This window comes from Lycium barbarum, chromosome 10 (genome assembly GCF_019175385.1).
Source record: "Lycium barbarum isolate Lr01 chromosome 10, ASM1917538v2, whole genome shotgun sequence".
Taxonomy (NCBI): Eukaryota; Viridiplantae; Streptophyta; class Magnoliopsida; order Solanales; family Solanaceae; genus Lycium; species Lycium barbarum.
This window is the reverse complement of record NC_083346.1, coordinates 3,614,357-3,637,663: the sequence shown is the minus strand read 5'-3', so window position 1 is coordinate 3,637,663 and position 23,307 is coordinate 3,614,357. Positions and strand designations below refer to the sequence as shown.

Sequence of the window (23,307 nt, the reverse complement as noted above, 5' to 3'; positions counted from 1 at the left end):
ATATGAATTATTAAATTTTAATTATACATATTTAATGAATTGTTAAGAGGATTATGGGGTTTGAGCTAAAGTCGAATATGTTAAGAGGATTATGGGGTTTGAGCTAAAGTCGAATATGTTAAGAGGATTATGGGGTTTGAGCTAAAGTCATTGTATCCGGTTGAACCTATAGTCGATACTCCGAGCCCCTACATATGATCAACAGGGATTGTGATGAGGCGGTAAGTATTTTTTATCTTTAATTAAAGGTTTCAAGTTCAAGCCATGCTGGTATGAAATTGTCTTTGTTAGAAAGTGTTTTATTTTTAATATGAAACTTCCCATGCGAATTTTTGAATTTAGTCGAGTCTCGGTATAAATATCTAATACCGAATAAAAAAATAAGAAAATCAACTCACATGACTGTTTCTTTGTGTTTTTTTTTTAACCCTGCCTCAAATCTTAACCAGAGTTAGATTCATTAATTGACTGTTGTAGTATTATTGATAAGTTTAGGAGCTGTACAAAACAATCGGTACTTCCAAGATTCAATTTTTATCATGTCAAAATATTGAAAAGAAAAAAATTATAAGCTGCTATTATTAACACAGTGAATTCTTGCTCCCGGAAGAATATGAAGTGAGACTTAACGTCACCTAACGGTCAATGATAAAATAATAAAAAATCAAGGTTAGAATAATTATTTACTTGCAGATCCCTACACTAAATCATGCACATACATTTATTATAAGCGAATGATTTAATGAGGTGAAAATGCATCTTAATTAACCACGATTACGTGCTAAAGGTTTATATCCAACATGCCTCATGTATATATTGGCTTGATATATATATCGAGTATGGATAAATTTTTACCGCTATTAAATTCTGTCAAACCTGTAACTTATATGATAAATTCGCCCTCATGTACCAAACCTACAAATACATACACATAAATTATAAATTGTATCACTTAACTGTCTATATTAACTACTACACATTTTTATCTTATTTAATCACTTTACTATTACACATAATATGGTTATATATATATATATATATATATATATATATATATATATATATATATATATATATATATATTAATGCTGGTTATATTTTTTTTTCCCTCCAATGTTCTTAAAGGAGTACATCCAAGTTGGCCAGGACGTTACTATTTTATATACAAAATTAAAATGTGAAGCGACCATAATGAATTTGACATGACGAGTAATTTTCCATTTCTCAATGCAAAGTACTGCTAGTAAATAAAATAAATACTAGAATTAAGAGAAAAAGGGAAATCTTTTCTGCATAGAAGACAAACAAAAGCATCACTTTATGTGTAGCCGTTACAGGCTAGCTAGTAAATTCATCATGTTATTTTTGTTTGTTTGTTGTGTTTATCAATGCCATTTTTGACATGTAAATGCTCTACTAGATCAGAGTATGTTGGCTTAAACTAGCAAAAAAGACAGTGGGGTAGGGGTGGGAGTAGTCTGTTCAAAATCGAACCGCTATTGATAATCTAACCGTAAAATTGACTTATTGGCTTATTGATAGTGGGCTATCGGATTAGCGGTTGGGGAATGAATTAAAATTTTGTAGTTAACGGCTTATCGGTGCGGCGGCAGATTACACAATTTTCTTATTGGGCAAACCGTTAACCCGTTAAGAATTTATCATATTTATATTTTTACCCCTAAACATATAAAATATGTATTGTAAACCTAAAACGCTAAAATCTAAAGCTAAAACACTAAAGTGAAAAGTCTGAACCATCAGTAATTATCTTCGGTAAACTCTTCCATTTATTATTATTATTATTATTATTATTATTATTATTATTATTATTATTTTGTGTTGGAAGTTACTATTGCAATAATTGTGGTTCCAGAGAAAGGTGGTGAAGTGATCACCATCGAAAGGGTTGAGATTAAACTTGTGAATTCTTAACTGTTAAGTCCTACCCTGTGGCTATGGGGCTTAATTGACTTCCTAATTGTTAAATTATGAATAAAATGTTTGTCTTTCAAGGCAAAAATAAAATAAAATAGTAGTTACGTAATTTAACCGATACACCGCTCGATAACTGTCCGGTAATTGCTAACCCGATATCGAACCAACCTATATCTTATCGGTTGGCTAGCGGATTAGTACTTTTAAAAGCCGATAACCGTTAAGCCAAATCGTTAAACGTAGTTATCCGCCCAATCCGCCTGATAAGCAGCTCTAGGTGTGAGAGGCCGGTGGGGGGGGGGGGGGGGGGGAAGAGGACACAATCTTAGATGTAGTACTTTGTCGAAATAAATTAAAATACAGCTGGCTCCCAACGGTCATATTCTTTAATCTTTTAGGACAACTACATATGTAACTGCAATTCTTTTTCCCCTTTTCTCGTAGGTTGGAATTAACTTCTTCGAGGTAAGCAGTTAGAACTTTTTCATCGAAAAATGTACGGAAAAGGCTCAAATATGTCGTTAAATTATCGAAAATGGCTTATTTATGTTACTCGTCAATAGTTTGACTCATTTATGTCATTGAACTATCGGAAATGGCTCATTCATGTCACTCATCAATAGTTTGACTCATTTATGTGATCGCCCGTTACTAAAATGACTCATCCATACCATTTTTCATTAACGTCGATTTTATAATCCTATATATGACACGTGGTCTCCAATGTACTTTGGACATGTAAATATTTACTCCTATTTGCTTTGTGTGTTTATACTTAATTAAGTCAATTTACTATAATTAAAAGGTTTAATGAAGCAAGAATATAAATGAATTAATCATGATTAAGTGATAACTGATAACTATACATGTTTAAACATATGTCATGCATGCATTAGTTAGTGTAAACACCTAATGTAGATAACTTTTTATCCATTTATTTGGCTATGATATGGTGTTTTGCTTCGATAGACATGATTTGATTGAGATTAGAAAAAATAAAATATTTGAAGTTGAAAAAAATACTTGAAAATTTAAGCTGTATTTTTGCGTGAAAATAAAGTTACGTAAAATTTTGTGAGAATTTTTTTTTTTTAAAAAAAACTCCTAAAACTTCATTTTCAAACTTCAAATTGCTATTTTGAAGAATAAATCAATTTGATGAACAAATATTTATTTAACTTTAAATTTTATTTTCAATTTTAGAATCAAAATCTATGATGGTCAAAGGGGGTAAATCCCATTCCTCGGGAAACAAACATCCAGAGTCTAGCTAGTAATGTCTGTCAAAACCTTACAAATCTATCCAATCATATTAAAACCTCAAGAGATTGGTTGAATTAAAGCCTCAAACTACATACTCTACTATAATTAAGTTTGAGTATAAGTCTACAAAAAGGGGTCATTTGAGTAGAAGTATACCATTGTTTTTAGTCCTCAGGTAGAACTAAGTAATATTATAGTATCCTACGTTGGATTTCATGTAATAAACTCTTCATAAGTTTTATGATGTTTCCTATTGGAAATCAAACATTTTATTGCTAATTCTGGTGTAATTTTAGAGAAATTTATGTATACATATTTTATATGAAATATAATGTGGCATAACAATAGGTATTTTGGAAATGCATGAATACGAATATCAAAGACAATGCCTTTAAATTAGAAAATTTTATACATGGTAATCCATGTATTGATTGCCCTTAATTAGACAATTTATACATAATAATCCATGTACTAACAAATGTGGATACGACTACAGAGTATAATTAACTTTGTACATAATAATAATCTCTGCTATAGAACTCGTCGTATGAATACATTTTGTTATAATCTTTGCATGACTAAGCGTAAATCAAATGACCCTTGAATGTATAGGTAGATGTAATATGTTGGATATACCACATAGAAGTATTCACTATATTCAACTATAATGACATTATTATATGCTTAATTTAATTATTATTATTATTTAAAAAAATATATATATTTGATTCTTTGAGTCGTGTCTCTGAGATTTTCTCTTTCTCATTCTCCTAGTATTCGTACAAGTTACCTACTTGTCTTTGATCTTAACCAACATTTCTACTCAAATTAGACCAGTTTCTCCAATTTAAAATTTTGACAACGCACACAATGTCTTGCAATAGGATGAGTCTTGATTTTAAAAGTAGTGCAATAGTAACAATTTGGGAATAAAGTTGCAAATCTTATTTACCTTCTTAGTCAACTATAGCAACCAAAAAATAAAAAAGGAAACAAAAAAAAAAAATTGTAAATCAGGAGTTTTACTTGTGGGACGATAGCGTGCACAACCATAAAGCTAATTCATATAAATGTAATTAATTAAAAAGGAAAAGATGAGACACGTCGTTTTATTAATTTTTTCTTGGCTTAATGCATATGCAGCCCCCTAAATTTGTAATTTTTTTTTTCATTTTGGCGCCTCAACTAAACGTTGGTTGAATCCCTGAACTCATTCTCAAGTATGTCTATCAAACACAATCTGACTTAAATATCATTTTTCAAATAGTAGATATGAACCCATTTCTTTGACTATCTAAGCATATTATTACAAAAACAGCTATCTGGTCAGTGGACCATCTTAAATCCAAATTCCATATATTTTTCTTCATTTCCATAAACTTCAAATAAGATTGTCTTCTGTAAAGTGTAAACCCCATGTAGTTTATATTACTAAATCGGATACCCAACAACAAAATCTTTAGAATGTTTTCAATTATTTGACTACCTAAATGCAACAAAACAGTAACACCTATTAGAAATCAATTTAATCAATGATCAACTAAAAAACCGTGGCAAGTAAGAAAATGACACTAGTGAAATTGTGTTTGATAGACAAACTTGAAGACGAGTTCAGGATAGAAACAACGCTTAGTTGAGGTGTCAAAATAAAAATAAAAAAGGTGCAAGTTTAGGGGCTTCATATGCATTAACCCTTTTTTCTTAGACTACATTATCATTTTTCTTTAATTCTTTTTACATGTTTTTATTTCATTCTCATATCACGTAATCTTAGCATTTGATTAGTAACGAAGAAAGAAGCAAAGTAAAAGTAAGAGAATAATTTTCTTTCCGCCATATTATATATCCTTTCAAAATCTTAAACAAAACTTTATCCTTTCAAAATCTTAAACAAAACTTTCTTTTTTTGGTGACAATTTATATTGGATTACTTATTTATTTATATCATCATTCGAAGTTCAATTTATAGGTGCCTTGTTTAAAATATATCTCTTTGTACTTATTCTAAATTTGTACTTAAAAAACACTAGCGCCCGAAAAAAAAAAAAAAAAAAAAAAACTTATGCCCATATTGAACCCACACAACCAGCTCATACGCCCTCCAATAAATTAATCGAAAGGTAATATATTATCAACTTAAGTTAAGCACTTAAACTCTTCATTATAGTATATTTTATCTCTCATGTATATTATTTATTTCATGTCCCCATAATGGGATCAAAATCCTATGGAGTTTTATCGTTTGTGTAAATATTTGATGACTTATTTTTCTCCCTTAACGCAGTAATCAAACATTAGGTAGGCGTTTGGCCATGAAAATCAAATATTTTTCACTTTATTTGAACTTTTGAAGTTGAAGTTGAAGATGGAGTTGTGTTTGATTATAATTTTTGCAAAAAATATTTAGTTGTTTGAATGTATTAAAAGTGAAAACAAGGCTTTAGGTGTTTTTTAAATTTCAAATACAACTTCAAGTTATAAAAAATTATGTTGGTCCATTTTCTCGTATAAAACATTTTTGCACAACACTTTTTGTTATAATAAATCATATGTTATGCATAGTCACTAATCATTATCTTATGATATATATATATATATATATATATACAACAACAACAACAGCCCAGTAAAATCCCACATATATATATATATATATATTAGAATCTAGCCATTTAATTTCTCATTCTTTATTCATATTCTTTATGTATTGTCTTATTTATGTATAAGTGTACTTTGGAACATGATAAGATTATGTGTGCATTGCACAAAGATATTAAATACGAGATCAAAAGCTATTATATGATTGTAATTTTGAGAATGAAAATTCAAACAATGACGGATTTAATAAGGAAGATAAGTTATATGAATATTGAAATTTCTAATCCGACGTTATTGAGGCTTAATAACACAAGTGAACACCTCAATGTAGAAGTTATTGGAATCATGTATATACGAAATAGTTTTGAGAATTGCAATTAGAATTTGATACATTATATATATATATATATATATATATATATATATATATATATATATATATTTTTTTTTTTTAATTTTCAAGTTATTATTCGTGAAAGTAAACGAACTTATTAGAATCGCTCTGGTTCATCCATTTACGTCGTTGGACCTTTTTGCATTATGTCTTTTCAACACACGAATAATTAACTAAATACCTAAATTAAGAATATGAAATATGCTACGTTTGTCCATCTTCCCAAAATTCCAACACTCCAATGGAGTGCACCCAAAAGGATCAAGTTTATTGTCATTTTCAAATTACATTTGGGAGAACCAAAGTTTGCAAGTTTGAGACCAGGTAATGTGTTTAGTCTTTAATGGCCCATGATCTGGGACCAATACTTCCGCTCAGCACTGAGAGTCCGCGACTTAAATAACACAAAAAAAAAAAGTTGAATCAAACTAGTATAAAAAAAAAAAACATAAGTAGTATTCACGCACGAAATTCGTGCGTGAATGGGGTCACCAAAAAAAAAAAGAGAACATTAGTAATCATGCACTAATTTTGTGCGTTAATGTTGGAGTTTTTTTTTTTTTTTTTTTTCGTTATCTTTCCAATCACGGTTTTTTTTCATACTTTGGGCAAAAATTAGTCATGTTTTAAAATCCCAAAATATCAATATTTTATATAAAACTTAATATGTTTTTTTGCGTACAATAATGTCGGCTCATTACATGAAGTCCACCTAAACGTTTGGATCGTCGTTTTAAGGGTTCTAAAGTGCCCCAAAGCAAGTTTTGAAACTTGTAATATTTATAGGGTTTTGATTTAAGTGTTTTATTATATTTGAATATACAAATTTAAATATTTGATTTAATAATAATTCATCCAATACGAGAGGTCTATACTAATTAAAAAATAATTCATTCCATTTTTTTTTTGTACTAGTTTGGTTCAACTTTTTTTTTTGTGCTATTTAAGTTGCGGATTCCAACACTGAAGTAACACTTCCCTTCCCATTTCCCAAAAGTGCAATAAAGTGTGCAGAGTTTCAAACCCCATAAACGATTTATGGAGCTCAAACTCCATGAGTGATTGTGAAGTTCAATTCACCTTCTCGTACAAAATTCCATCTCACGACTAGATGCAATTGGAAAAAATTGACAATGACCACTTTTAACATTAGTTATATTAAACATTAACCACTATTTTAAAAATTATTACTCATAATACTAGCCACTCCTTTGATATGGATTTTTTTATGAATAAAAGTGCTCCTAGCTAAATTTCGAAACAATTCCAGCAAACAATGCTGGAGTTTGAAGTTTTGACACATGAAACTCCAGTAAAATATGCTAGAGCTTCAATTCCCATGAACAATTTAAGAAACTTAAATTTTTATAAGTTCAAACTCTAGGAATGATTCGTGAAATTCAATTCACTGTACATATTCTTATAGTCACTACACAAACTCCAACACACAAACAATTTCAAGCACTCCACAACATGCACAATCCACTATACCAACACACACATCACCTTTCTCGTACAAATATGTTCAGATTTGACACTTACATAAGTAATTCCATAACACTACGCAAATTCGCACTTGATAATTTCACCCATATATTGCTGTAATTATTGGATAATGGAGATTACCTTTTTCAAAAATGTGGTAGAATCACAAGAAATTCTAAGCTAGTAGAACTCTTGAGTTCCATGAATTATTCTTAAAGTTTGAACTGCGCGTTTCAAACTCCAGGAATGATTTACAAACTGATTCAAATTCGATTAATCGTTTATGGAGTATTCAGTATTTAAATAATTTATTTTTGTTCAAATATTTTCCTATATCAAAAGAGATGGATATTTTGTAATTATATTTCAAATATTTCCTAAATACTAAGTAGTTTAAAAAGACTGCAATTTACAAAAATGACAATTGAGGTGGGTGGTCTTAGAGTTTTGACCTCAATTACCTTGTGAGTTTTTTTATTTTTTTTAAATAAACCAAATTTTAATTTTTGACCTCGAAATTTTACCTATAAACCAAGTGAGAGTCAAAAGTTCAAGAACATCAATTTTAAAGTTCATTCCGCGTAATTTCCTAATAATAAATGTTCATTCGACCAAATTTTCTCGGTGCAATGCAACACTTTCTCCCCTGACTGCCCAAGGAAAGGAAAATATTACTTCCGGATTAGGAATAATAAATAAAAAGGAAATAAGATAAAATCTTATATCAAAACGACTCATGACATCACCGGAAGTATCGAAACCACATTCGTAGGCCGACAATTTTTCTCTATAGGTCAAACTATTGGCCCATGACAAAGAGCCCAAAACTTGCGATCCGCCAAAGCCCAATTCAATAAATCGCGCCAAATTATCCAAAAGCAAAATCCATCACTCACATTCACTTTTCTCTGAAACAATTTTTTTTTTTAAAAATCGTCACACAAAAAGAAACCTCTAAAAAGGTAATCGTACAATTCTTCTTCTCTCACTCACATGTTTTTTTCTATACATTCCTTTGTATATATAACTATACAAATAAAAAAAAAATCATTTGTTCATAAAAACCCTAGAAAAAAAAACCGTTTTTTTTTTTTCAATTGATGTAGAAAGAAAATGGGTGAGTTTTGTTGTTCAATGGAGAATGATGAACGTGAATTTGAACGGCTTCCGTTAAAACAGCGATTGAAATTACTATTAGCCAACAAACGTCTTCTAGAATCTTCTTCCAGTGTCAATTCTACTCAGTAAGTTTTGTTTTTTCACTTTTTAACTCTTTTTTTTTAATGCATTGAATTTACTATTTAGTAGCGTTAGTATTAGTCTCGTAGAAAATTGCTTTCAGTTACTGCAGTAATTTTATTTTTTAGGATGAATTTACATTTGAATTTTAAATTTCTGTTTGATAGATTAGTGGACACGTGTTGGAGCAAGTTTTGTTTTTTCAGTTAACTTGTTTGATAAGCTTTACCTGAGTTGTACAGTGTGCTTGTGGAGTGGTACAAAGGTTGTTGAGTTAGTTATGATGATTATTATGTAGAGGAATTGCTGTTTAGTCCTCCTTTATTTTTTATTTTTTTATGCATAGAATTTGCTATTTAGTAGAGTTAGTACTTGTCTCGTAGTTATTTTGTCCTTCGATTTTCTGTTACTATCTGTTGTTTCTTTGATTCCGTTGAAAATTGCTTTCAGTTACTGCAGTAATTTTATTTTTAGGAAGCATTTACTTTTGAATTTTAAATTTCTATGGGATAGAATAGTGGACACGCGTTACTATGTGTTGTTTCTGTTGAAGGTTGCTTTCAGTTACTGCAGTAATTTTATTTTTAGCGTAATAAGTTGGTTAGGTTTAGTATGAATGTACTTTTGAATTTTAAATTTCTATTGGATAGATTAGTCTATTTGAGATATTATAGGCTTCTGAATTTTAAATTATGCAGATTTTTTGTTTTAAGTTGGCTATTTAAAGCCCTCCAATGCTTAATAAAGAATAGTGAGAGACAATTTTCAACCATTTTTAATCTTCGTTTTGCTGCACCATCTTTTAAAAAACCAACGGCTTCGATTATCACATTTTTATGCTGTTGTGTATTGATTTTATTTGCTATGCCTGCTTTACTTCTGCTATTTTACCTTTTAAAACTGCTATGATATGCGTTATTCGAGCTGAGGGTCTTCCGGAAACAGCGAGGTAAGGGTAAGGTCTGCGTACACTCTACCCTCTTCAGGCTCCACCTTGTGGGATGACACTGGGTATGTTGTTGATGTTGTAGAATTTGTTATTTGGAAAGCAATTTTGATGGAATAGATAATTTATTGTGCACAATTTTGGGAATTATAAAGAAAGCAAAAAAAATCTTGCAAAAGAAGAAAATTTTGTGCATAGACTTTGCTATTTGGAAAGAAACTTTGATGAAATAGATAAGTTTTTGTTAGCTAGTTTATAGTGATTAGCCCACAGTTTTGGAAATTACAGAGAACTAAATAATATTCATGCAAAAGATGATTTTTTTACTGTTTAAACGTGCTAAGTTTGCTGTTTTGGAAGTAAAAAGGTAAAGGATAAAGAAAAATTAACATGTACTGCTGCAAAAGATGGAATTTTTATGAGAAAGATGGGAATGTTATAGCAGGTTTTAGTGTTTAGTTCACAGTTTTGGAAATATAAATGAAAAGCAAAAGAAATTACTACTAGCTAGCAAACGTCTTCTGGAATCTTCTAATGTTCATTCTACTGATGGAACTTCTCAAGTGTTGGAGTAAGTTTGGTTTTTCAGTTAAAACTTCTTTTTTATGTATAGAATTTGCTATTTCTGGAAAACAACTTGATGAAATGGATAAGTTTTTGTTAGGTAGTTTACAGAGATTACTTCACAGTTATGGAGATTATAGAGAAGGAAAAAGAATTCGTGCAAAAGTAGATTTTTTGCCTGTTTAATTGTGTTTGGTTCACAGTTTTGAAAATTACTGAGAGAAACAACGTTATTGCAAAAGATGATTTTTTATTTTTTATTTTTTTGCTTGTTTAATTGTGTTTAGTTTACAGTTATGGAAATTATAGAAAGAAACAACATTTTTGCAAAAGATATTTTTTTGCCTGTTTAATTGTGTTTAGATCACAGTTTTGGAAATTACAGAGAAAAAAAAAAATCTCGCAAAAGATGATTTTTTTGCTGTTTAATTGTGTTTAGTTTGCAGTTTTGGAAGTAGAAGCAAAGGATAAAGAAAAATAAAGATGTACTGCTGCAAAAGATGGAACTTTTATGAAAAGGATGGCAACTTACAGCTGTTTTTAGTGTTTAGTTCACTGTTTTGGAAGTATACAACAACAACAACAACAACCCAGTGAAATCCCACAATGTGGGGTCTGGGGAGGGTAGAGTGTACGCAGACCTTACTCCTACCAAGGTAGGATGGCTGTTTCCGAAAGACCCTCGGCTCAATAAAAAAAAAGCATAAAAAGAGGTCAGATAAGGCTAAGAGATTCAAAGCGATATGGAAATGAAATAACGCAAGCGACATAGATAACATAGGATAATCAAAGCACAGGAAATAACAGATAATAGCAGAAATCAGAGCACAAGAAATTATACTGCGATACTGCGACTACTAATAAGAAAGGATAACGAGACTATCTACTAGCCTTCTACCCTAATCTGGGTCCTCCAAACCCTCCTATCTAAGGTCATGTCCTCGGTAAGCTGTAACTGCGCCATGTCGTGTCTAATTACCTCTCCCCAATACTTCTTCGGCCTACCCCTACCTCGTTTGAAACCATCCACGACCAATCTCTCACACCTCCGCACTGGAGCATCTGTGTCTCTCCTCTTCACATGCCCAAACCATCTCAATCTCGCTTCTCACATCTTGTCTTCCACCGAGGCCACTCCCACCTTGTCCCGAATATCCTCATTTCTAATCCTGTCACTCCTGGTGTGGCCACACATCCATCTCAACATTCTCATCTCGGCAACTTTCATCTTTTGAACGTGAGAGATCTTAACTGGTCAACACTCCGCCCCATACAACATAGTCGGTCTAACCACCACTTTGTAGAACTTGCCCTTAAGTTGTGGTGGCACCTTCTTGTCACATAGCACTCCGGAAGCAAGCTTCCATTTCATCCACCCTGCCCCAATACGATGTGTGACATCATCGTCAATCTCCCCGCTGCCTTGCATAATAGACCCAAGATACTTGAAACTACTTTTCTTCTGGATGGCCTGGGTACCAAGCCTCACTTCCAAGCCAGCCTCCTGAGGTGCTTCACTGAACTTACACTCTAAGTACTCTGTCTTGGTCCTACTCAGCTTAAGTCTCGTCGATTAGGACTATGTCATCCGCGAAAAGCATACACCCCTCACCTTGAATTTGCCGCGTCAATCCATTCATTACCAAGGCAAATAAAAACGGACTAGGAGCTGATCCTTGATGCAACCCCATCACAACTGGAAAGTGCTCTGAGTCACCTCCTACTGTGCTTACCCTGGTTTTGGCTCCCTCATACATGTCCTTGATCACCCTAATGTACGCCATAGGTACACCTTTAGCCTCCAAGCATCTCCATAGGATCTCTCTTGGAACTTTGTCGTAAGCCTTTTCTAGGTCGATGAATACCAGTAGTCCCTTATACTTGTTTTGGAAGTATAATAAAAAGAAAAAAAAAACCGGGAAGAAAAAGCAGAGATACTATTGAAAAGATTACATTTTGATTGACAATGATGAAGTTTTAGCTATTGTGTTATGTTCTCGGTTTTGGAAGGGAGATAAAAGTAAAACATAGTACTATAATCCATGGCTTTTGCCTAGTCCACTGTTTTAACCACATCTCTTTGTTATTACTAACAATTAGATATGTTATTCTTCATTGGGCTATGATTTCTTTTTCTTGTATTTCTCAAGTGTCAGACTAAAACAAGAAAAGAGGGTAAGGGCAGCTAAAAAATGAATGGTTTGTCCAATGTAGGAAGACACAACAATTAACCAGTAGGAGTAGTGGGCTGGCGAGAATCTAGTGAAGAAATTTATTTCGATGGACACAGGTAGTTAAAGAGTAAATGAAGTAGAGTAACCTTCTTTCTTATTCCAAAAAAAAAAAAGAGTAGAGTAACCTTCTTTACAAACTATTTTGAAATATGAGGACTGTCTAGACTCTTAAAGTCGTTAACACATTCTACCACTAGTGCATTCTGCTTGGTCACCGAGCTACTCCAAAGTAAAAATCTCAATCATCTAGAAAAATCAAGTAGAAACTATTTTGTAGATATATACAAGGTAGAATATGCAAAGAATTTTTGTCTTTGCCACGATTGCTTTGGTTGTTATTGTTTGGTGGTACCTCTTGTTGGTTTCCTTTATTAGCTGGGAAAATGTTTTAAAACTTTGTCACTGTAGCTTACCAGAAAAGTCTTTCTATTTAGTCATCCTTACAAAATTTCCCGGAAAAAGTGGTGTTCATTTTGCATTTGACATTGATGGTAACATGTGCAGGTCTTCAATTGATACCGTCATGCAAAAGGAAGATGAACAATGTGATTCACAGGTATTAAATAAAACCCTAGTGGAGCCTGACAGATAGCTTGATTTTACTCAGTCATGTTTATGGATGTTGAGTAATCAATTACACTTGCTATATAAAAAAAGGAAGATGCTGATTAATTTATTACCTTTTGGCTTCTTTTATCCATCTAGAGGAGGATTTGTTCTAAAATGTTTATGTTTGCTTCTGTGAAATTATTGTTATTTGAGAGCATGCGTTTTGGTTAAATGATTAATATTGGTAACGTTACCTATCTCTCTCCCCATCCTCTCAAGGAAAAAAAAGAGCAGAGAAATAAAATGACTGATTGTAGGCTCGTAGCGCTATTTCCACTCCGTCTATCTCTAGCATTCTCACTTTTCTACAATGATATCAACTTCCTCCTCTCCCTGGTTTCCGTCTATTGTACACAATTGAACTAGGTTTTGCTGTCTCTCAAAATTGGACTCCCACTGGCACATATCTCTTTACTTAGCGTGCTAATGACAAACCCAAATTAGTCCTACTGAATTCGAACACTTCACTGACTCTGTATGTACTTCAGATGATGAACTTTTAAGACAACGAACGGCAAATCCATGGTGATTTTGTTGGGACTAGGGAAAGGTGCGTACAATCTGAAATACAAGGGAGCATGAGGAAAGCCACTGTTGGACTTGTAGGGAGAATATTGCTAGCTGTGGAGTAGGTCGTGGCCACCAAAACTGACAATTACATATGTTCAGGGACATGAAAAAGATGTGTGGTGAACCTTTGGTGGAGAGGAGTATGTCTAAGCTCCTTTTCTTTATGGTTTCTTCTCCTCTTCCTCGAAGGTAGTATGATCGAGTGCCAGAAACTGAAATACAAGGGAGCATGAGGAAAGCCACTGTTGGACTTGTAGGGAGAATATTGCTAGCTGTGGAGTAGGTCGTGGCCACCAAAACTGACAATGACATATGTTCAGGGACATGAAAAAGATGTGTGGTGAACCTTTGGTGGAGAGGAGTATGTCTAAGCTCCTTTTCTTTATGGTTTCTTCTCCTCTTCCTCGAAGGTAGTATGATCGAGTGCCAGAAACTGAAATACAAGGGAGCATGAGGAAAGCCACTGTTGGACTTGTAGGGAGAATATTGCTAGCTGTGGAGTAGGTCGTGGCCACCAAAACTGACAATGACATATGTTCAGGGACATGAAAAAGATGTGTGGTGAACCTTTGGTGGAGAGGAGTATGTCTAAGCTCCTTTTCTTTATGGTTTCTTCTCCTCTTCCTCGAAGGTAGTACGATCGAGTGCCAGAAACTGATTTTAATAATAGCTTTTCATGATTTAGCTGATTACTCAATTCAGTGTTAGCATGAATGCATTTCTGTATAACTAAGGTGTATGTCCTCTTTTACTTCAACTTTCTTCTTTCTTATCTTCGCTTGATGGATAAGCAGGCAAAACTGAGGTCTTCTTGCATAATGATCACCTGTGCTTAAATTTAGGGTTCATATTACTTTTAATTCCTTCTGGTAACATGGTGACTAAAGTGAAACATCTTCTGCAGAATCTCCATTTGGCTTATTCAGTTCAACAAGAGGGGCTAGGGAGTTTGGCACAGCAGAAAAATATTACTGGTAAAGTTTCTCCCATTCGTGCTGGATCCAATTTAATTTGAGATTCTTGTTTAGTGTGCTTGCTTGAATTATGTCCTATGACCTAAATTTTTTCATGACATTATTGGTCAAAGGGTTCAGCACTCTAATAAGATATTAAAATGTTCAAGTTTGATTTTCACGAATTTAAATTGTTTGCTCACAATTTGAATTGACATGTGTTTAGGTGATGCGCAGCAATGTCTCCATCAAACAGAAGCAAATACGAATACACTTCAGAATCAGATGAATATTTCTGCAGATACTGCAGAAAAAGTTGATACCATTGAGAGTACATTTCAACAATCATTATCACCAAGGTTTCCTATCATTGTGAAGGATGAGTCTGTGGAGAGTATCACAGTGAACTCTTCCATTAACCTTGTCAATGATTCATCCAGTGCTGACGCAGAAGCAATACTGAGAATCAATGGCAAGAAACCTGATGATTTTTTGGATGATCTTGATTTTGTTGTGCTCAAAGATAGGCAGAGAATTTTACAGTCAAGGTGCTTATATACATGCACAATTTAATCATTTTTACATGAGGTGCCTTTGTCTTAAGTCTTGATAATCCATGTCCAATGCAGGTGTCAAACTTAGTTCGAAAGAGTAAAATTCTGAAATATCTGTTACCTACTTTTCAATTTACACATCTTTGACACCTGTAAACTGTAAAGTTCTAAAAAGAATTAGATCTTATGCTTCTTGGTTCAATGACAGGAAAGAGCTATGCTTGAAGGCGTCAACTTTAGAGGTAATTGTCTATAACTTTCTCTTCTTGGTGCAAATCATACGAAATTTTGTTTAATGCATTTATATAGTTTTACAACTTGTGGAACTAACTGATAGCAAGGAACCCATGTGAACAAATATGAAAAGGAAAAGAAAGAAAGAGAAAAAAGAAGCAGCCATTGACATGGGTTTGCGAACTATATGCTACAATTTTTAGCTACACGGAGAATATTTTTTCGTAGCTTCTTGGGCTACAAACTTTTGCGCTTGATTATTTTTGACAAGATTTATAAGTATTTAGTAATATTCTGTAATTTCTTTTTTTCCACCGTCATAATCATGTTTTTACATCTTGCAACTAGGGCAGTTTTGCTCGAAGCTTAGCCATGAAAGTTGGTATACGTTCGACCTTAGGTTAGGGAAGAGCAGGGGAACATCCTGGGGAACATCCTTCTTGCTTGCTGGTTCAAATCCAGCAGGTCGAATCCTATGCTTGTTGCAGAAATTTGTTACATACCTATGTTAGTCTGTCATGTGGTTTTCCTATGCGATTATTTGGCTCAATTACAATACTGCATTCCTTGAAAAAAAAAAAAACTGACATTATGAGCTTGATCGTTCTCCCTAAAAAACTGACATTATGAGCTTGATAGTTCTCCCTATCTCTTTATCTCTTATAGATGTTGGTCTGTAGAGAAGAAGCTCTGGGAATTGTCTTTTTAGTCATTCCGGAAGTACTTATTCGCCAATTTCTTTCCCCACTGAACTGCTTTTTTGTTGGACACCATTCTCCAGGGAGGGCAAGGAAAACTGGAATTTAATGTCGGTCACGTTACTGCCTGCTCATATCTTGTTATTTCCTTTTTAGTCAGCTGTAGAAGTTGCCAATTTCTGTATTTTGTGCAGGATCACCCTTCCAACTTTTCCAGCATACTCATGGATGACACGAATTTTCAAAGTGCTGGGATAGTAAAAGGACAGATTTGTCCTTCTAAGATGAAAGGTCATCATTCTCGTGAACTTCATAGGATTTCTAATTCTTCAACTGTGGCAGTTGGAGGTTTGTCTAGTAAAGATCCTCAAGTGTTTGAGTTGGGGCATCAGTGGCAGAAAAATAAGTCGTCCAACTGTGGAAACTCAACGGAAAGTCTAGGAAATGATGGGAGAACTCTTCCCAAGCATGAAGAATCAAGTCGTGGACAAGACCTTTCATCTTTTAATTGGAAAAGGAAAGTTAGTCCTCCTTTATCGGACTTTGTACATGTCAAGCTTGAACCTCTGGATAACAATATGGTTGAAACTACTGTGAAGAATGGAATGGGTAGTTTGCCCCATAGTAGCACGCTTCTGGTGAAAAATGAAGTTGGAATTGCCAATGAGTCTTCTGAAGATGAACTGGATCATATGCTGTTACGAGAGCGAATGAAGCTGTTCTCTTCGAAAGGGGTTCCTTCATTTGAGATAGGTAGAGTTGCAGAGTGCCCAGGCAAATTAGTTTCTTCTGTCTCGGATTGCACACCCATCTCATCAGCACCAGCTCCACTAAAAGTTAGCCGGCCACGGAAGCGAAGGAAAACTGCCACGTAAAATTTCCTCTTGCTGACTATACACTATCTATATCTATATTATTTTAAAAGCATGAATATAAATGTTGGTTCACCAAAATATCCTTCAAATATTGAACGACTTTTAATACCCTTCAAAAGCCAAAACATTCTTAGTAAAACTATTCCATATTGGATAAATTAGTAATATGTAAGATTTTCCCAGATATCTAGAACTTTGAATCCAACCAAAAATTTGCAATTTGACTACAATTCTGAAATTAGAATCCTAAAACAAATACACTAAACATGTACCTCACGTGGCCATGTCATAACTATTGGTACAATTTTAGTGATCAATTTTCTTTATTTAATTTTTTGTCCAACATTAGATTATTTTGGCAGGAGACCTCTGGATTTTGATGCCTAAATAAGATGGGCTTCTAATTTTTTGTGCTCAACATTGTTGTTTGGTGTTTTTTAGTTCTTCATCTGGTTTGGTTTTTCTTCCAAATCTTGATATAAAAGCATGAGCATAAAAGTTAGTTGATCAAAATATCCTTCAAATATTAAACGACTTTCGTATCCTTTTAATCTAATTCTATCATATTTCTATTGTCTATTTTGGTAAAAAGAAAAATTGTCCCATTTGAAGATAGAGTATTAAAAAAATACTGCTTCTGAAATTTGATTCCCAATCTAATTAATTAAACAACATCTTTGCTATCATATTTAAATAAGGAAATATCCGTACTTTTGACATTAGCCTAATAGTAGCGTTCCTTTTCCAAATTCAATTGCTAAATTATGATATTACTTATTTATTGATATGATACGAGATATCATTCCATTTTGACAAACTACACTAAAAGGTTTGTACCAACACAGATAACTAATTTACAAAGGAAAAACAGAACAAAAAAAAAAAAAAAAAGGAAGTAAAAATCACGTGTTGATCAATTAATTTTATGAGTATGAATGGTAACACGTGAAGACAAATTGTAGGCTAACATAACATTGTTAACATATTCAACAATCAGAGGTTTACTAATATAATATTGTTAACATATTCAACGATCAGACGTTTCTTCTCCTTTTATTAAATCATAACCGGTAGCGAAATTAAGATTAAGAGCCCGTTTGGATTGGCTTATAAGTTGCTTATAAGTTGTTTTTAGCTTTTTTGAGTGTTTGGCTGACCAGCTTAAAGTCATTTTGTGCTTAAAATAAGCTCAAAAAAATAATTGGGCCCGTTTGACTTAGCTTATCTAAAACAGCTTATAAGCTGAAAACAACTTATAAGCTGCTTTTTTTAAGCCCATCCAAACAGGCTCTAAGTAAATATAAATGAAGTTAGAGAACACGTCAGATAGCATAAATTATTAAGGTTTTGTCCACCGAAAAAATGACGTTGGGCAAGAGCTATAGAATAAATATTTTAGGACCAAAGAAATGACAAAATTTTTATTTTCTTTAGATATAATCTTTATAATAGTTGACAGGGAATAACGTGCGAGGCACGTTGATAGAGACTAGTATATATAGATGTATATGTCAATTTTGTATATTTCTACATTTACTACGGATGGCCCTTATCCTCCCTTTTTCTTTCTCTCTATTCAATTATACTTCATCACTGATACCTCAACAGACACGTGCTCGCATGTACTGCATGTATTTACGTATACTGTACACATTTTATCCATATCCTTCTCCAACAATGCAGAGATTCAGTTGAAGTAGCAATGGAGGAAGATGCTCCTGGACTCTTGCAGGTATTTTCCCATCAAATTGCCATGTTAAAAATCAGATTGTTCACAGCCTTTATCGATCTTTGCAGGTATTACTTGAAAAAGGCGTAAGCGTTGATGAGATGAAACTTTATGGAGAAAATGAGAGTAATGAACCTATTGATGATTTGTCCTCTGAAGACAGCTTCTCAGAGCTTGAAGCTGCTCTATCTAAGGTATGGCCATACATGTGCTCATGATCTTTCTTGTCACTAATTGAGGAGGAAATCTACCTATATTTGTAATTGTGTCCGAATTACATGTTTCCTGCTGAAGCATGCAATAGATTTTAGTCAGTCAATGATCTTTTTGATGATAAAGGAACCCGCAGCCGCTACCCTTTGGTTGCGCACAGGGTAAACCCCGCTCCTGTGCAATAGCTTGCAAACAACACAGGAGAGATAACCCGCACTAGGCAAGCCCCGTGCGACGAGCTCGACCCAGAAGGCAAATCCCCTGTTGTCGTAGGCAGGGGTTTCGAACCTGAGACCTCCATTATGGAAGCCTCATGTTCTTGAGTGTGTTAGCTGTCATTTTCTTTTACATATCAAAGTCTGTCCTTTCTCAAATAATTTACTAGTCAAAATTACCATTATCCTTTGCCATGCTTATGATTGGCAGTTGATTATTGATCATTATGGATTCAGGATATAGAATTAATAGTTTTGCAATTGGAATGTCGAACATGGAGTTATTCAATGAGTTAAGAACTTGGAGGTTTAGGCTACTATTTGATTTTTGAAAATTTTGACAGTCTCTTTGATGGTAATTGGTGCATGTAAAAATCTGCTATCATGATACTAGGCTTGGAAGAAAAGTAGTTGTCACCAGTGGCGGAGCCACACTATGCCGAGGGTGTTCATCCGAACCCCCTCGGCGGAAAAAAACACTGCTTTTATAAGGTTAAAATTATTTTTTATATATATATAATAGATGTTGAACCCCCTTAGGCTTCTTCGTATGTTTACTTTTTTATATTTTGAACCCCCTCGGCGGAAATCTTGGCTCCACCACTGGTTGTCACTTGTCAGCTTGTTGGTGAAGTGGCGCAGTTTCTGGTTACAATCAGATAATAACAACAATCATGAGTCATAGAATGAATTGCATGAGTGTGAGTTAAGTTTGGGCATGGAAAGAGGTGAGTTTTTAGATACATGCAGATTTAATCAAATGCCCTTTGATATCTTTTAATGTGAAGCAGCGATTTTTAGGTGTAAACCTTTCATAGTCTTAGTTTCAAAAAAACAAAACCTTTTCTAGTCTTCTGCGAGCTGAAGCCATTCATGTCAGTTAACAAAGTTGTTGAAGTATTTCATCAAGCCTTGATGAAAAGCTTGAAGTAGAAAGTAGCAGGACTACTTAATGTTGTTTCTGGATTTGTAGGATTCTGAGTTCTTTACCTTATGTGCTATTACAACTTTTGAGTGGATCAGGCCACAACCCCCCCCCCCCCCCCCCCCCCCAAAAAAAAAAAAAACCCACCCACAATTCCCATCATACTATTTGATTTATGATGGTGGTTTCCTAGCCAACTTGTGTGTACCTCGATTATTTCTCCGGGCACCTGCTACCTCCCACCACATAGGTGCCGGGCAACTTTGGGCTTAGGTAGATGGGAAAAAATCACCTAGTTTTTTTTTTTACCTGCTGGGATTCAACTTGAAATCTCATGTAATCCCTTCATACTATTTACAATAGGCTAATCTGGAAAAGTTTTGCATCGGACTGTCTTAGAACGCTATTTTATTTTAATTTTTCTCGTGATATCTTTTTAGGCAGCGCACTGATCCATTCATTTGATGTCATGTTTTGTGTTAACTTGTTGGCTAGCTTTTCTCCTCCCAACGACAGTCACTATTAAAGCTAGCTCCACTCCAGTGTACAAAAGGTGAAAAAGCTAGCTATTGTTTGGCTTGTCTGTTTTCGCTCGTTGAGCAGGTATAAATATTAATTTGGTCTAAAGTCTAGTTGCATATATTCATTTTAATGTCTTTGTATCACTATTATCTCATGTGGATTGCCCTTTTTCTTTTTCAAATTACACTTTAGGCACGGTATCTACATTTTCGGAAGTGGCCTGTTGAATGGGGCTGGTGCCGAGATCTCCAGTCATTTATTTTTGTCTTTGAAAGGCATAACAGGTCTGTTGTTGGCTGCACGTTATGGTTCTAGAGTCCTCGTAGTGTTTCAGGATCACGAAGGCACTTATATTTACATACATGCAGGATTGTGCTTGAGCGTCCTGAATATGGCTATGCAACATACTTCTTTGAACTGGCGGATTCCTCCCCCATTGATTGGCAAATCAGGCGATTGGTAACTGCTATGAAGCTTACTACCTGTGGCAGAGTCACCCTAATCGAGAATAGAACACTTACGGTATTTACTTTAGTTGCTGCTATATTAATTTTTCTTATGATGTTCCCATTTTCATGTTACTGATGCAGATTTGACCAAATTTATTATGGCCCTTTTTTTCCTGGGAGAGGGAGAATCTAGTTATTTTCTTTGGCGTCAATTGAAGTGAGAAATAGTTGCTTTTACTTACCTTCCCCGTAGTGGTCCCTTATGTTTTCTTTTTCAGACATGAGTTTTAACATGAATCCTGGTTTGCGTCAGTTCATCTATTATCCCCTTTGGTTGGGGATGTGAGGTGAAGTGGAGTGGGGCAATAGATAATTGTCGAACTTCTCAACAAATTTTTTCATTGCCTGGCTTGAAGTACGATTTGATTTAATCTGAATTTTTTAATCATGATTGGTATTTGGTTGCTGGATAAAATAGGCCGTCTGTTTTACCTATATCCACCAACTGTTGGTTTTCAACTTATCCAATCAGAAACTGTTGCAGAACTAAAATAAATAAATAATTAACTGAGTTCCATCTCCAACAGTTTATGCTTTTCAATGAGGTGTTTCAACACGGTATCAGAGTAGACAAAAGGTTATTGCCACCATCAACAGAATATTTCCATGTCCTTGGCCAATGGAAAAATACCCGGGCTTTGCTTGTGAGCAGTCATATTTAAGACCTAAACTAACTAAAATAGGTGTTCTATCCATAATAGCTTGAGCTTTTAGATGAGACGCTCAAGTGCACAAAACATTTCCATATACTAAACCAAACTGACCAGAAACATCTGCTTGTCAAAATAGAAAAGAGGGGAGAAAAGGGAGGGGTTATGTAAATGTTTGAAGTTGTCGAGCTAGCTAAGTTTTTAACCTGTCATAGGAAGGTTCTTATTTTGAATTCTTTTGTTCATAAATATTTTTGCCTTGTTTCTCACATGAGAATTTAATCTAATGAATTTACTCCTAATCCAAAGTATCATGCTCTCTCCCAGTTTATGGTTAAAACTTATATCCAATTGATCGGAAGCAAGATTGAAGAGAGATCATGTTTTAAGCTTGCTTGGAATTGAGGCGTAGTAGTAGTAGTTGTGGTTATTGTATGCAGCGAAGGTGTAAAAAGTATATATGGTTGCTTTAATCTGAAGAAAATGTTAAAAGTACAAGTGTCTTAGCATGTCAAAAATGTTCTCAAATGGTCTCTTGACATCCGAAATTATTCATTTACCTTTTTTCTTAAATTCATTTACCTTACCAACCTGTTTTCTGCTAACAATAGAATCTTACGTCTCTTTGAAAACCTTTTCATTCTTCCATTGTCTACACACAGGTAGGAGAAGAGCTTAGTGAAGGAGAAGCAAGAGTATTAATGTCATACGGTTGGATACCTAACACCGGTCTGGGAACGATGCTCAACTATTGTGATCGAGTTTTTCATGATAGAAAGTGGGAGAAAGATAGCTCGGAGTGGAGGTCGAAAATTGGGAAGTTGCTTATGGATGGATACAATGGCGGTTCACTAGTTGAAAAACTTGTTGAATACAATGTTGCTCAAAGTTGCCCTCAAATCAAGTTAGAACAAGTGTAAAACCTAGCTTCACTTATCTAAAATCTTGTAAATGTCCATCCTTTCTGAACTTCGACTAAAATGCTTTTTTGTACAGATTTATCGCTTTATCTTTTAGTCATGATGTCTAACCTTGGTTTCTGTTATTGAATATGAAGGTAATTATGCCCTTTAGTGAATATAACAGGATAATTTTTGCAGGGCATATTGAGGCAGTTCAAATGGGAATTGTGAAACTGCGTTTGGCTTTATAATTTACATACTAATTGAAACGACTATGTTATTATATTAAATATGATATTTGTCTTTGATTTTGGCTCATGGCTGTGTTAATCCAAAACAAAGTTGTTTACATAGATATATTTTTCCAAAATCTCTTGTTAAACTACATCTAGAAATATATTTAAGTTATATCACTGTTCAATCTAAGGAATTTTATGCCATCAGGTCATTTTTACTTGTTTTAGCATGAATTCTTGTTTTGAAGATTA

The 23,307-nt window shown here is 33.9% G+C and overlaps 1 protein-coding gene across 4 annotated transcripts; it reads left to right on the top strand.

The window, feature by feature from the left end:
* The first annotated feature begins 8,578 nt into the window (after positions 1 to 8,578).
* Positions 8,579 to 23,021, top strand: LOC132613717 (uncharacterized). Of its 4 annotated transcripts, none has more exons than XM_060327909.1 (13): positions 8,579 to 8,640; positions 8,785 to 8,922; positions 13,166 to 13,217; positions 14,745 to 14,814; positions 15,020 to 15,341; positions 15,556 to 15,589; positions 16,474 to 17,150; positions 18,838 to 18,886; positions 18,952 to 19,077; positions 20,732 to 20,839; positions 20,951 to 21,042; positions 21,127 to 21,280; positions 22,580 to 23,021. In XM_060327909.1, the coding sequence occupies exons 2-13, from the start codon at positions 8,792 to 8,794 to the stop codon at positions 22,835 to 22,837; spliced, it is 2,073 nt and encodes a 690-aa protein (XP_060183892.1). In that variant the 5' UTR covers positions 8,579 to 8,640; positions 8,785 to 8,791; the 3' UTR covers positions 22,838 to 23,021. The 4 variants fall into 4 exon arrangements, with proteins under 4 accessions (XP_060183892.1, XP_060183894.1, XP_060183891.1 ...); XM_060327910.1 differs by lacking the exon at positions 8,579 to 8,640 and adding an exon at positions 13,759 to 14,471 and having other exon boundaries at positions 8,651 to 8,922; XM_060327908.1 differs by lacking the exon at positions 8,579 to 8,640 and having other exon boundaries at positions 8,650 to 8,922.
* The last annotated feature ends 286 nt before the right edge of the window (positions 23,022 to 23,307 follow it).

Coding starts and splice junctions, on each gene's coding strand:
- LOC132613717 (XM_060327909.1), top strand. CDS start 8,792: ATGGGTGAGTTTTGTTGTTCAATGGAGAATGATGAACGTGAATTTGAA. Junction 15,590..16,473: donor TGAAGGCGTCAACTTTAGAG/GTAATTGTCTAT, acceptor TATTTTGTGCAG/GATCACCCTTCCAACTTTTC. Junction 21,281..22,579: donor TCGAGAATAGAACACTTACG/GTATTTACTTTA, acceptor GTCTACACACAG/GTAGGAGAAGAGCTTAGTGA.